Source organism: Eurytemora carolleeae, unplaced genomic scaffold, assembly GCF_000591075.1.
Source record: "Eurytemora carolleeae unplaced genomic scaffold, Eaff_2.0 scaffold1081, whole genome shotgun sequence".
Classification (NCBI taxonomy): Eukaryota; Metazoa; Arthropoda; class Copepoda; order Calanoida; family Temoridae; genus Eurytemora; species Eurytemora carolleeae.
In genome coordinates, this window is record NW_019397019.1 from 99,130 (window position 1) to 113,206 (window position 14,077).

A 14,077-nucleotide genomic window follows, 5' to 3' on the forward strand; every position below is an offset into this window, starting at 1 on the left:
TCATACAAATTAGCTATATATTTCTAAAATTGACATATTCTGAAAGCTTGAATTTGATGTTGACTGTGATACACAAAAAGGATGAGACTGGTCAGAGACGACAGAATTTCTTCAATTTTGTCAAATTCATGCAAACTGGGTTCTTTTATTATCAAATCATTTAATACATCATTAAAAGACTTCAGGCAAGGCAACAATGTAAATGCAACCTTTAAATTAATGTATTTAAAGACTAAGGTCGAGTCAACGTCTTATTGCATAGTTTTTAAGTAGCTGACATAATTTTGTATTACTTAATTATCAAATTGGTAATTTAATATTTTGTAAATTGGCTTACTTTACTTAAATTAAAATACTCGCTATAAAAGCAATCTTTCTGACCTATATCAGCACTATATTATCTTTGAAAAATGTTTGCTGGGTAAAATTTTATCATTAAGTGGTAGGCGATTTTATCACAATGAAGACGACATCTTTCTTTAAGCTTAGATTGTTAACAAGCTTTTTTCGAATTACAATAATCAATGAGAAGCTTTTGTTAATTGACAGCTTCTCTTGAATTCGAGTTTATGTGTATCCATGCTGTTTAACGGCTTGATATAAATCTAAACTGAAATCGAAAGTCGTCTTCAATGTATTGATATATATAATCGCCTACCATCGTATCAGGATTTACACGTCAAAATCAGGGAAATACCCTGAGTCCTGACAAGGGCGGCTTCCGGATTTATATATTCTAAAGGGAGAATTGTTTTTTTTTTCTCCTGGTATTATTGAACTTTATTATGTAAGTAAAAATACTTTTGAAATCATGCTAATTTTTCTTGCAGAAGACTGCAAGTATAGTTTCAACTCTATGTTTGATTTTATAGTTAAAAATAAAAGTATACCAACAAGGCTGAAATACAAAAAAGCAATTATTGTTCAAAATAAGAAAAATATTAAAAAAATATCCTCCCATCTTCCATTCTACGATAATTTAGTTTTCTTGGACCGCTGAATCTAAAGGCATTTAAACACTGTTGTCCAAAATTGAGACAAACAGCTCTTTCATTGGGTGCATCCCCATTCTTTCCAGTTTGACCAAATTCCTATCGGTGTTCATGTCGACCTGTCTGTTCCAGGTCAGAAGCCTTCGGACAATTGTTTGTAGTTTAATTACTTTGTAAAAATCAAGAGGGCGGGATACACCCCCCCCATAATTTCACTCAGGAGGGAAAAGTACTCCCCCCCCCCCCTCCTCTGCAAACGCCTGTGCATAGCTTGATCTAATAGCGTCAATTGAGCTTTTCCAAATTATAATTTCCATAAACCATTAAGTATTAAATTAAAGGTAGAAAATCAAAATCAAGATTTAAATCGTCATGTTCTGAGATTTGTTGGTCTTCAGTACAGTCTCATCCTGTACTGTGGGTAACTCTTTATTTAATTATAAAAGGCACTATTGCCTTCCCTCTCTCAGTCCTCTCAGCGCGGTTGTCTTCCCTTCCCTGAAATAATATAAATCACGAAACCTCTCTAGGTCTATGCTCTTGCTGTAAACAAAACACAACACAGCTGATTTTCCCACCGGTCCGCGGTCGGTGTATGTAGTAAATTAGTAAAGTAAAGTAACTGTACTCAGTACTGTCACACTGTGAACTGAACTCACTGTGCTTCATGCAGTTAGTTGAGTGCAGTGTTTACTATTTGCATGCAGTCTTTTAGAATTAGGATAGCTTGAGAAAAATTGATTAGCTCAGAGAAAGGGGTAATTTCCTAGAGAACGATTTTTGGACCAACCCCGGCCCCCCCTCAGTAAAGTATCCATGTAGTGAGTGTAAGTACTCTGCGACCAGGGCATTTGATCTGAAGAAACATTTTGCTAGTCAACATAAGGGAATGAGATATCCTTGCGTTCAATGTGATTTTACGGCTACAACATCAAATAAGCTAAAGCTACATATTGCGAGAAAACATACCGAATATTCATGTTCAAAATGTGATTTTACGTCTGATTCATTAAAAAATCTGAAGATGCACATCCAGAGTAAACATGAGAAGGTAAGATAGTATAATAGGACGGACCCCTACTCAACCCAGCCTTAAGCAGCTAAATTGAGAAGTATGTGTAGTTAAAGAAGTTAAAAGAGTCAACAAGTTTGAACAGCCTCAGACATATACATTTTGAGTTTTATTAAAAAACGGGCAGACGCTGAACTCCAACCTTCGAGTGTGCGAGGTGGGGAAGACTTCACTGCCGCGCTTCATTAAAAGCATGATTAAGGGGGCACTGCTAGTTTATTTTACTAATCTTTGTTGATATAGTTAATTGTTGTGTTCGTCTACACATTTAATAAAATCAGAAAATCAAAATGTACATGTCTTTGATATATATATATATATAAAGTTTATTTTTATTTGTTCCTGTACTTTTTTGAACAATAAATAGATTTGAATAATAATAATGATTAAGGGGGGATGACATTTGTAGATAACTTAACCTAACCCGTGGCCGCAGCGCTCGGCCCCCTAGCCTGTCCTAGCCGCAGCGCTCGGCCCAGAAAGTGTCTCAACCTAACCTAACCCTAAATAAATACTAATTTAATTGAAAATTGTTAAAGAATGGTCATGTAAAAAGTAAAATCTGTAGTTAAGTCTTCCCCCACCTCGCAAACTCGAAGGTTCGAGTTCAGCGTCTGCCTAAAAAACTGAAGCTAGAATAGGGTTAATTGGTAATGTATTTGAAAACGTTTATAAGATATTCTTAAGGAACAATATGAGGCAAGTTAACGATTTGTGAATTACTTTTCACAATACCATTAGTAAAATTCATCGCTTATTTCAGGGATAATGGTGGAGATTATGGAGAAAGAAATCAAGATGGAAGAGATGAATTTTGAAATATGTTATATAAAAGAAGAGGAACAGGAGGACGACTTAAAAATGGAAAATACTGGTGAATATTTTTTTATATACAATCAAAAGGTGACGGGGGAATCTTTTTAAATGTGAAATTGGTCATGAAAGCGCAAGCGTATTTAACATCTGCATATAAAAATGATTTTTTAAAAAAGGGGCTTTACTACTTTGTTCTGTTTTTAATCATTTTTATAAATGTAAAAAACTTTACACAAGTACTTTTATTGCTAAGGATTCAGATCCGCAACATTTTGCCCCTGGATCCGGATCACAAAACTGCATTAAAGATCTTTTGCTTAAACACAAATCTCAATTGTTGAAAATGAGATGTTATTAAAATTTTCCATATTTCTGAAAGTTGTTTTTACATATAAATAACAGAAAAAAGTAGAAAAAATGTTGAAAATTCTTCATTTGGTAAAAAATCAGGAAATCTTAAAGAAATGTTCATGGCCTGGGTCCAGATCCGGATTTGGATCCGGGTCCGGATTTGGATCCGGATCCTGATCAAAATGTTTATATAGTTCAAAATTCTCTATTTTATATTGAATATTATCACATTAATAAAGAAGTTAAAAGGATAATTTAAAGATTTTTTTCTTGTTTGAAAAATTACCTATTTTAAATTTGCCTTCAACGCAACTTTATTTTGCAAAACTGACAGATTTGGGCCATAGGCAAAGTTTGAAATTTTTTCCATCTGAAATGGTCTATTTTAGGAATGTAATGTTTTTTTTTTTAACAAATATTTAACATCAATCGAGTGTTTAGATAAATTGTTCACTGCCCTTGATGACCTCTTGCAGCCTAGCCTGAAGGAAACTAGGAAAAGAAAACGTGAAATTGTTGAATATTCCTGTTCTGAGTGTGACTTTTTAGCAACTGAAGCACACAATCTTAAGACGCACTTTGATAGAAAACATAGACGTATTAGATATCCCTGTAATCAATGTGACCATGCAGCCACCACATCACACAATTTAAACTTACACATCAAGAGTAAACATGACGGAGTGAGGTATCCGTGTAATGAGTGTAAATACTCTGCGACCAGAGCATTTGATCTGAAGAAACATTTTGCTAGTCAACATAAGGGAATGAGATATCCTTGCGTTCAATGTGATTTTACGGCTAGAACATCAAATAAGCTAAAGCTACATATTGCGAGAAAGCATACCGAATATTCATGTTCAAAATGTGATTTTACGTCTGATTCATTAAAAAATCTGAAGATGCACATCCAGAGTAAACATGAGAAGGTAAGATATCCATGTAATCAATGTGACCATGCAGCGACTTCACCACAGAATTTGAATTCACATATTAGGAGTAAACACTTGGGTGTAAAGTATCCATGTAGTGAGTGTAAGTACTCTGCGACCAGGGCATTTGATCTAAAGAAACATTTTGCAAGTCAGCATGAGGGAATGAGATATCCTTGCGATAAATGTGATTTTAGGGCTACTAACTCACATAAGCTAAAGCTACATATTGCAAGAAAACATGTAGGATACTAATGTTCAAAATGTGATTATACATCTGATTCATTGAAAAATGTAAATATGCATATTCAGAGTAAACACGAGAGAGCAAGATATCCATGTAAACAATGTGACCATGCAGCCGCTTCACCACAGAATTTAAATTCACATATAAAGACACAACACATTGGGAGTGAAGTATCCTTGCACTAAGTGTGATTTTTCTACGACTAGAGCATATGATCTCAAGGTACATGTTAAAAGTAAGCACAATGAAGTGAGATATCCATGCAATATATGTGATTGCACTGCTTCCACAGCCAGCAATCTAAAGCAACATATTAAAACCAAACATAAAGAAATGCAACGCTTCTATTCAAACTCTAATCAATCCACATTTCACATTAGAGTCAATTAATGAATCTACAGTTCACACTGAAAATATCGGAGTTCATTCGGTCTACAATTTAAATTCAAGATATCGGAGTTGGGTTCAATCAATTCACAGTTGACATAATATATGTCAGAATTGTGTCCAATCAATCAATTCACAGTTCTAACTGGAGATGTAGGAGTTGTGATCAATCAAATTATTAATTAATAAATCAATCAATCTACAATAAAACTTAAGATTTCGGAGTTGTGTCCAAGCAATCATTCTACAATTTAAACTAGAGATGTAGATGTGCTCAATCAATCAATCCACAGTTTTCACTGCAGATGTCTGAGCTGTATTCAGTCAGTCAGCCAATCAATCAATCTTAATTCTGTTCGTACTAACTTAATACGCTTGGGGGAAATTATGTACATATATCAACGTAAGGAAATATTATATACTGTTATGCAATGAGAAATTTCTTATTTTTTTATAAAGAGAGAAATCTAATTTGAATTCCTAAATTTATACTATGATATAAATAATGAGCGGTAGGATTTCGTGTTGTGCTATTGGATCGGTGGATCGGTAAATCCATTGAACAATCCAGAGATGTTTATAAGGTTGTTCAAGGATTGGAAGACTTAAAGGGACTATGAACGTAATTTAAAGTGACCCTTTATTAAACATGATAGTGCCCGACTCACATTGGTACCCTTGAAACCTTTATCTTATTTAAAATAGAGGGTCACTTGAAATTATGCTTACAGTCCCTTTAAGCTGCAAATAATTCTGCGATGATAAATTTTAGAAATGCTATCTCTACATAGTCATGAAATGATTTGCTTACTTTTATTGCGTCATTTATTGTTAAAAACTCGAAATTATTTATTCCATTATATCAAAGAACCTAATTTCAGATAAAATGAATATAATGCGGGAAAAAAAGATTAAACACCTGGATTTAAAGGAGGTGTCTGCTACAGAGACGGCGTTTATTCAAGAAGATGGGATAAAGATTGAGTGTGCAGATGTTCAAGGTATTAAGCAGCGCTAAGGATTCGAATCCTGATCCGGATTCGTAAGATCCACAACATTTTGGCACAAAGCTGGGATAAATTTCAACCATAATTTAAAAATTACATTTTGCACTCAAACTCCAAATCGAAACTGTTAAGAAAATATAGATTATTAAAATTTTTATCTCTGATTTTGGATCTTTATGTAAATTCTAGTGTTACTTCCATGGCTCCGCCAGTTTTATTAAAGTTGAGGGTTTGACATACATTGATGAAAAATATTGAAATTAGGACGACATTCATTAATATTTGTAATCACATTTTTTTAGTTCTATTTATTCTTTAAGGACAGTGCAGTGGGGTGATGAAAATATTAAAAAAAATATTATGGTGATTAATTGGCAAAATTGTCCACCTTTTTTCTATACTTTTTACCTGGCGTATTTATTCTACAAGAGGGTCGTCAATGAAATATTTTTCTGTAAAATGTCATTTTAACCTACAAAATTAGGCCTAATATTCGAAAATGTGCTCAGTCCATTTCCGAAGATGATAATTGCGTTTTCACCCACTAACTGTCGTTGTACTAAAAAGTAATACCAGTAGTGAGTAGGTACAATGCCCACAAATGAAATGGGGGGGGGGGGGGGGGGGGTCGTCGATGAAATATTATGCTCTAAAATTTCCGTTTTATCCTTCAAAATGTAATTGAAAAGTACTTGGTCCCTATCCTAAGTTTTAAACAAAATCAAATTTTTCTGTCATTTATTTTGAAAAATTCTCAATTTTATCTGCTATCATTGAAAAAACGCAATTTATTCTATTCTGGTGTATAAAACGTAAAAATAAAATTATAATGCAAATTTCTTTGAAAATCTTTAGAACAGAGACCGAGCACCTACTTTTAAAGGTTAAAACGACATTTAGAGGAAAATGTTTCATCGACGATCATTTATGGGGTTTATACCTGCTTGAAGTAAAATTAACATATTACAACGATGTTTATTAGGCTAAAAGGCTCAACCACACTTTTTACCCTCATGTATTTTTACCCTCATGTATTTTTACCCTCATGTATTTTTACCTTCATGTATTTTTACCCTCATGTATTTTTACCCTCATGTATTTTTACCCTCATGTATTTTTACCCTCATGTATTTTTTATTTTTTACCCTCATGTATTTTTACCCTCATGTATTTTTACCCTCATGTATTTTTACCCTCAAGTATTTTTACCCTCATGTATGTATACCCTCATGTATTTTTACCCTCATGTATTTTTACTTGAGTATAATTTATTTTCTCCAATTAAACGAAAAGGCCTTAATCAGGGGGAAAATTTTTGTAACAATGGCAGCGGGGAGTGATGTTCTAGAAAATAGACAGCGATCCAATCAAAGTGAAATTTGTATCTATGCTGCAGGGTAAATGATTTCAACACTTTTTAAAGATAGAAAAACTACTTCGTAATTGTGAATTCATTTCAGGGTAATATTTCGAATCAGAAATGCCACACTTTTAATGGAGGGTCACTTGAAAATACTTTGAGAAATTGATAAGTCTCTGTAAGCTTTAATTCAAAATATTTTACTCTAAATACATTGCTCAAGCATAACTCTGTAAATCTAAGCTATAGTATTGAATGTAAAATATATATAGATAAAAACAGTTAGAAGCTTCTATTTTTTAAAACTTAATTAAAAGGGACTGTTAGCGTAATTTTAAGTGACCCTCCATGCAAAGATGACAATGCCCGGAAAAGTTTGTGGGGGGGGGGTTAGGGGCTGCCATGACCCTCTCACCTGGCGGCGGTCTGGGGGGTTCAAGTGTCTGAAAAACATCAGTTTATATAAAATTTCTTAATTGATGACCTTTTATTTTACTTTCAGTGGAGTCGGCAGATGAAAATGATCCTTTATCCTCCCAAGTCTAAATATTCTTGTGATGACTGGAGATATTCCTCTTCAAACGTTCAAACTTGATGAAACACATTGTCAGTAAACAGGATGAAGATCCAGTATTTCCTTGTGATTGGTGCAAGTCTGACTTTGGTACAGAGAAAGCGTTCATCTGGATTCTTTATTTTCTTGCGACGACTGTGATTATATTGGCACCTCGGCAGCAAGTTTAAGGTATCATATACAGATTGAACATCAGGGATTGAACTATCCATGTATTCATTGTGATTATGTTTCTAAATCAGTAACTTTCTTGAAAAGGCGTGTTAACAGAAAAGTCCAGGGGCCTATTCGAGGGGGGGGGGGGGCTATGGGGGTAAGCCCCCCTGGACCAGTGAAATCTATTGATTTCAGGGGGTTTTCAGGCCCCAACGGGTGCATAGCCCCCCTGGAAAGATAAAAAAATTTAAGCCCCTCTGGACAAATTCCTGAATACGCCCCTGCAGAAAACATATAGATGTAAGCTTTCCATGTGCTCAATGTGATCACGGAGCAACCTCTCATGGTAATTTAATGATACACGTTTTTAACGAACATAAAGTTGAAGTAAGGGTTTCAAATTCATATCCTAGCAACCCTCTTTAAGTTGGTTGAGACTGTTAGACTGCTAGTAAGAAGTTAATACCGAGTTTTCCATGCATTTATTGTAGTGTAGGCCTTCTGATATTTCACATGGAGAATGATCAAGAATTCCATATCTAAGATGATCTTTAAACGAAATCTACAAGGTAGAATTTCATCAAGTGGCAACAAGCTCCCCGGATTTGGATCCAGAAAGCTTTAAAAAAAACCATTGTTTTTTAGAAGCATTAGTTTTATCAATATTTTACTTTTATAATGATAAACTCAAAGTTATGAAACAAAACCATAAACTGTAAGAAATTGTTTGATTTTTAAACCAATTTTCATTCAATATTTTTGCATTTTGTTTTCACAATCTAGCCTCTAAGTCATACATCTTTTTATGACACAATAACTTGAGATTAGAAATTGCAGGTTACAAAAAAGAGTTTGAAAAAATGGAGATATTAAATTAATCAAAGCTATGTTTCTAACCAGTATAAGTTATTTCATTTCTTTTTTGTGGTTCTGGCCATTTTTTACTTTTTGAAAAAACATTAACTCTGAGGATTTCGTAGAATTGTTTTGGTGAACCTAAAAGTTCACCTTATTTTTACAGCAACAGTCGTTTGCTACTTAGGGATTATTAATTTTCTGTTATACAACTATAAAATAGAACTTTTTATTAACGATTGAGGATTTTAATTTATTTGAAATAATCATATGTTTCAGATAGAATGGCAGAGGGTATGAAAGAAGAAGAAGAAGAAATGGAAGATGTAAAAGTAAAAGAGGAGGAAGAGTGTAGTTCTTTTCTTAATCAGGAACCACTAGTAAAACTGGAAGATACAGGTAAGATCAATTTTTCATTTTCCCCCCTGATCTTAAATATATACACTCTGGCATATTTATTTCAACAATCATTCACACTCTTCAAAAATTAATTCAGGTTTTTTTTGGTAACTTGGGGGAATTAAATGTGTTTTTTTGGTAAACATCTGAAAGTGGGAAAATCTTACTAGTTATTTCTCTTAACGGCTTTAAATATTGAGTTTACACCATAAACCTCTTTTTCGAGTCAAATAAGGCTCGATCGCCTGAGTCATTTTTTTGAGATAAGTCTATGAGTCATGGTACTGTTGTGTTGAAGTTCTTTAATCCGACGGAAAACTGGCAATTTCCGTAAAAACTCATAAATAGGTATTTTAAACACGAATCAGAGACCTAACTAATACTTTGGCGGGCTACCAACATCTCCACATCTTTGATTAATGGTTGTTAGAATCTATTCATTCATCTAGATTATCCTGAATCCGTTGTAACTTTGTGTAAAAATGCTGTATTGTATATGTTTTTCCCCCGAAATAGATCGCTTTAATAAAGACGACATTCTTAATATATTGCGGGTTTACAGGATTAATATCTAAACGGGAAAAGTAATAATAAATTTAAATCATTATAAATCAATGCAAGCGCTACAATTGATACAATGCTTGTTAATGTAAAGATTATCAGAATATATTTATTTGTCCATTCTCACCATGAACACAAGACAAATGCATTTTAAGAGGAGTATTATTACAAAAACCAGTCACCCCCCATGACCCCCTAAAATACCCCACGTCGAGGGGGGGGGGCTTTACTTCAAAATATACACACCTTGGTTAAATATAAATCCAGAGAGGATTTGCATTATGTTAATATTATTTACTTTTAGAATTACACCTCCCCTCCCCCCGGGGGGGGGGGGCGGAATGATTTTTGATGAATTGGGAAAAAAAATTAAAAATGGGAAATATAAAGAAAAGTTTTTCATTCTTTTTGATATTTTTACTCAAAAAATTAGTTATTTTCCCCAATTCAGCGAAAAATCCCTGAAAGGTTTGTTGCCGCTCCGCCCTATAATTCTTACCGGGTGGGTAATGATTATTTAGGAAAATATAAACCCCTGGTTACTTTTGCTTAAACTTTGAAGAACATGTCCACACAATTTCTATAGAGACTCTTTATTTGAAGATTTACATTCCAAATTTAGAATAAAATCCTTTAAACCTTAACTATTTTATCTGAAAATTGATAATTTTCAATTTCGGTTCTCTTTGAAAATGACTGGCCTATTTATGCAGCACAGGCAATGAAGGAAATTATTAGAATATTTGGACGACGAAGTCTTACTTATTAACAGTCAGATTAAGGTTTTTTTTGTCACAATCCCCTGAAGATGATACGACCAGGGATGTATATAATTCCAATTTATGATTATTCCCCCCCCTCATTAGTTTTTGATTTCCTCCCCCAAATTCGATAACTATAAAGACGTATTTTTTAATATTTATATTGCAGTACATAATAATTCCTAAAATGATGGATTTTAAATAGCGCAAATGGCGCCGCGTGCAAAATTTTTTAAAACTTTGGGTAATGGTATGGTGGCAACATGGCGAAACAATTCGGGATTAATTATTTGTCAGTTGTTTTTTGGAATCTATTTCCCATCATTTTTCTTTGGGGGAGAAAGTATTGAGCATTCTTTTGTCATATTTTTTTTATACAAGTTGTGGGCGGAGCGCAAAACATTTGTAACACGTTTTTTTTGCCGCATTATAACTATTAGGGAAAATTATTTATGGAAAACTCTCTGATTTAAGATAAAGTTATGTAATTACTAATTATGTAGAGGTAAAGAGCTCCCTTCCCTATATTCCCCTTTCCTTCACTTCTTTATCTGCCAACCTTCCATCAATTCTCTACCTTCCGCTTTCCTTCGTTCCCCTTCCCTATCTACCCTACCTTCCTGTTACCTTCCCTTCCCTGTCGCTTCCGTAGTTCCCTATCTGTCCCTTTCCACCTTCCTCATTCCCTCTCAACCTTTCCTTTCCCTCCCAACCTTCCTTGTCCCTACTTATCCTCTTCCTGTCTATCTCTTTTCCTACCTATCCACTTCACTCCCTTCCCCCTCCCTACCTTTTCCCCTTCCCCGCCCTTTCCTATTTTTCGCTATTTCCCATTCTCTTTTCCTTTCATTTTCCCCCTCCATTTTTTTCTCACTTTTTTCTCTCCCATTTTTTCTCTTCCTTTCTATTTTTTCCCCTTTTCCTTCCCCTTTCCCTTCTCTTTTCTCTTCCCTTTTTCTTTCCCTTTTTCTTTACTTTCTTCCTTCACTTCCCCTACTCTTAGGTCTTTGATTTCTTCACCTCCCGGGGGGGAGATTTGTATACACCCCTGGATACGACAGATATTGCTGTCTATGCCGTCGCTTTTAAAAATGAAAGAGACTGTAAGTATACTTCTAAGGGACCCTCCATGCAAAGATGGCAATGTTCGATTTAAAATGGTTCCCTTTAAACCTTTGACAGTTCGTCGATTAAGGAGAGCTCCCTGTGTAAATCTTTTAAAAACCGCTTGAATTTATGTAAAACCAGCTGTGTACAGTATGAACTCAACACCTTACTACTGTCCCTTGAAATTACCGAAGATTTTACATAAAAAGCGGGTTCAAAAATAAAATAAAAACATATTTGTATGTCAATTCTAGAAAGTGAATATTGATAATTTTTAAATATAAAATTGCTTGCTTATAAAGTGTTAAACAATTAAAAGCGTGTTCGTAGATTAATAAGAATAAGTCCAACAACCTTGATCAGTCAAAAGTTTCAAGGTACTGGTGTGAATCTGACACGCCACGATACAAATGAAGGCTTACTTGAATGTACGCCTACAGTCTCTTGAAACATGTTTGCGCTCAAATTCAGGTTTAAAGGCTGCTGTTTTTTATCAGACACGCAACTTTGAAATTGAAGATGACTTAATTTACGTCGACTGTTCATATAGCACTATTTTTTGGAGTCTAATGTTCGCCATTTTTTTCTGTTAAAATATTTAAAAGTTTAACTTTTTACAATAAAACATAATTTTAAAATATGATTTCCTGTTAGTTGATGAGTGAAAACATTTAAAAGTTTTACTTTTTACAATAAAACATAATTTTAAAATATGATTTCCTGTTAGTTGATGAGTGAAAACATTTAAAAGTTTAACTTTTACAACAAAACATAATTTTAAAATATGATTTCCTGTTAGTTGATGAGTGAAAACATTTAAAAGTTTAACTTTTACAACAAAACATAATTTTAAAATATGATTTCCTGTTAGTTGATGAGTGAAAACATTTAAAAGTTAAACTTTTTACAACAAAACATAATTTTAAAATATGATTTCCTTTTAGTTGAGAACTTTTGGCAAATTTTTTTTTATCTTTTTTTAAAACTTCACATGTTTTTTGGCTTTCAGGAGATTCCTTAAAATATAACATTTTAACAATTTTTTTTCTTTAAAAATACTTGAAAAAAATTGCGGAAATTTTGACTCTGACAGAAGATAAAATCCAAAATCAACAGTAGTTAAAGTGAACTTGCAGTTTTTTTCACTCTTTTTGATACTGTTAACCTAATAATTTTTAATTTTCCCTAAAAATCATTTATTTCCCCTAATTTAGCGTAAATGAATTTTCAAGGCAATAAAGACAAATTTGATGGGCATACAATTTTGATATATGCTAAAATTCTCAAATGTATTGTGTATTTCTCCTGGAAGCTAAAAATCCTGAACGTTAAAAAAAGTAAATACAATTTATTTTATTTTATTTTATTTAGAAGACATGATGACGTTCATAGGATATCCTCTTCAGTCTAATCAAGCCAGAACTAACAAGATCGAACGGGAAGTTGTACATTATTCATGTAGTTTGTGCGATTATGTGGCAACTCAAGCTGGTAACTTGAAGAGACACATTGAAGTTAAACACAACGAAGTGAAATATCTGTGTGATAAATGTGATTTCGCTACTTTCAGGCGAGATACTCTCAAGGTTCATATTGAGAGTATTCATGACGGATTGAGATATCCATGTGCCGAATGTGAATATGTTGCCACCACAACAAGAAATCTGGAAAGACACAATTTGAGTAAACATTTAGGCGTGAGACATCCTTGTAGTGAATGCGACTTTGCTTCTACAACAGCCAGTAGTTTGAAGAAGCATTTTGAGGGGGTACATCAGGGGGTGAGATATCCCTGTAACACATGTGATTATGTGTCGTTAACAGCTTTGAATCTGAAAAGACACATTGAAAGTAAACATGAGGGAATAAGGTATCCTTGTGATCAATGTAATTATGCTGGAACTCGACCTAGTGATCTTAGGAATCATATTAAGTCTCAGCACGAAGGTAGACGATTTTCTTGTGTTCAATGTGAATACACTGCATCAAATGGTGGTAATCTGAAGAAGCATGTTGAAAGTAAACACGAAGGAATTAGATATCCATGTGACTATTGTGAATACGTGGCACAAAATAAGCACCACCTAAAGAGGCATATTAAAAGAAAACATGACGAAATAAGCAAACTCAATTCAATCCCATGAATATATGAAGCATTATGTATTTTGTTTTTTCCTTAACACATTTTTATCGCTTTTCTTCCTGTCGTCTATCTGTAAATGTTAGATATCTTTTTAGAACTACAGCAATGTTCCTTCAGCTAAAATTAGATTTCCTAGCAAAGCTGGATTCCTAAGCTTTTGTTTCATAAAATGATATAAGATTAAGATTTGGTAATTTTTTGGGGTGGGGTGGAGAGTGTGTGACACCAGTTCTCGTTAGATCACTGAAGTTAAGCACACTTATCCACAGCCAGTAACTGGATTGGTGTCCAAACTGGTGTTCACGGGTTCGATTCCCGTACTCCACACCAACCTGTGGGTTCAAAAACATCTGGTTA

The 14,077-nt window shown here is 33.8% G+C and overlaps 1 protein-coding gene across 3 annotated transcripts; it reads left to right on the forward strand.

Moving 5' to 3' along the window:
* Positions 1–1,803: 1,803 nt before the first annotated feature.
* Positions 1,804–13,775, forward strand: LOC111711163 (transcriptional repressor CTCF). 3 transcript variants are annotated; one of them, XM_023485437.1, is made up of 6 exons: positions 2,832–2,938; positions 3,673–5,381; positions 5,570–5,798; positions 7,667–7,909; positions 9,029–9,148; positions 12,949–13,775. In XM_023485437.1, exons 5-6 carry the CDS (start codon positions 9,034–9,036, stop codon positions 13,719–13,721), a joined length of 888 nt encoding a protein of 295 aa, XP_023341205.1. In that variant the 5' UTR covers positions 2,832–2,938; positions 3,673–5,381; positions 5,570–5,798; positions 7,667–7,909; positions 9,029–9,033; the 3' UTR covers positions 13,722–13,775. The 3 variants fall into 3 exon arrangements, with proteins under 3 accessions (XP_023341206.1, XP_023341205.1, XP_023341204.1); XM_023485438.1 differs by lacking the exon at positions 2,832–2,938 and adding an exon at positions 1,804–2,043 and having other exon boundaries at positions 4,161–5,798; XM_023485436.1 differs by having other exon boundaries at positions 3,673–5,798.
* Positions 13,776–14,077: the final 302 nt, after the last annotated feature.

Coding starts and splice junctions, on each gene's coding strand:
- LOC111711163 (XM_023485438.1), top strand. CDS start 9,034: ATGGCAGAGGGTATGAAAGAAGAAGAAGAAGAAATGGAAGATGTAAAA. Junction 9,149..12,948: donor AGTAAAACTGGAAGATACAG/GTAAGATCAATT, acceptor TATTTTATTTAG/AAGACATGATGACGTTCATA.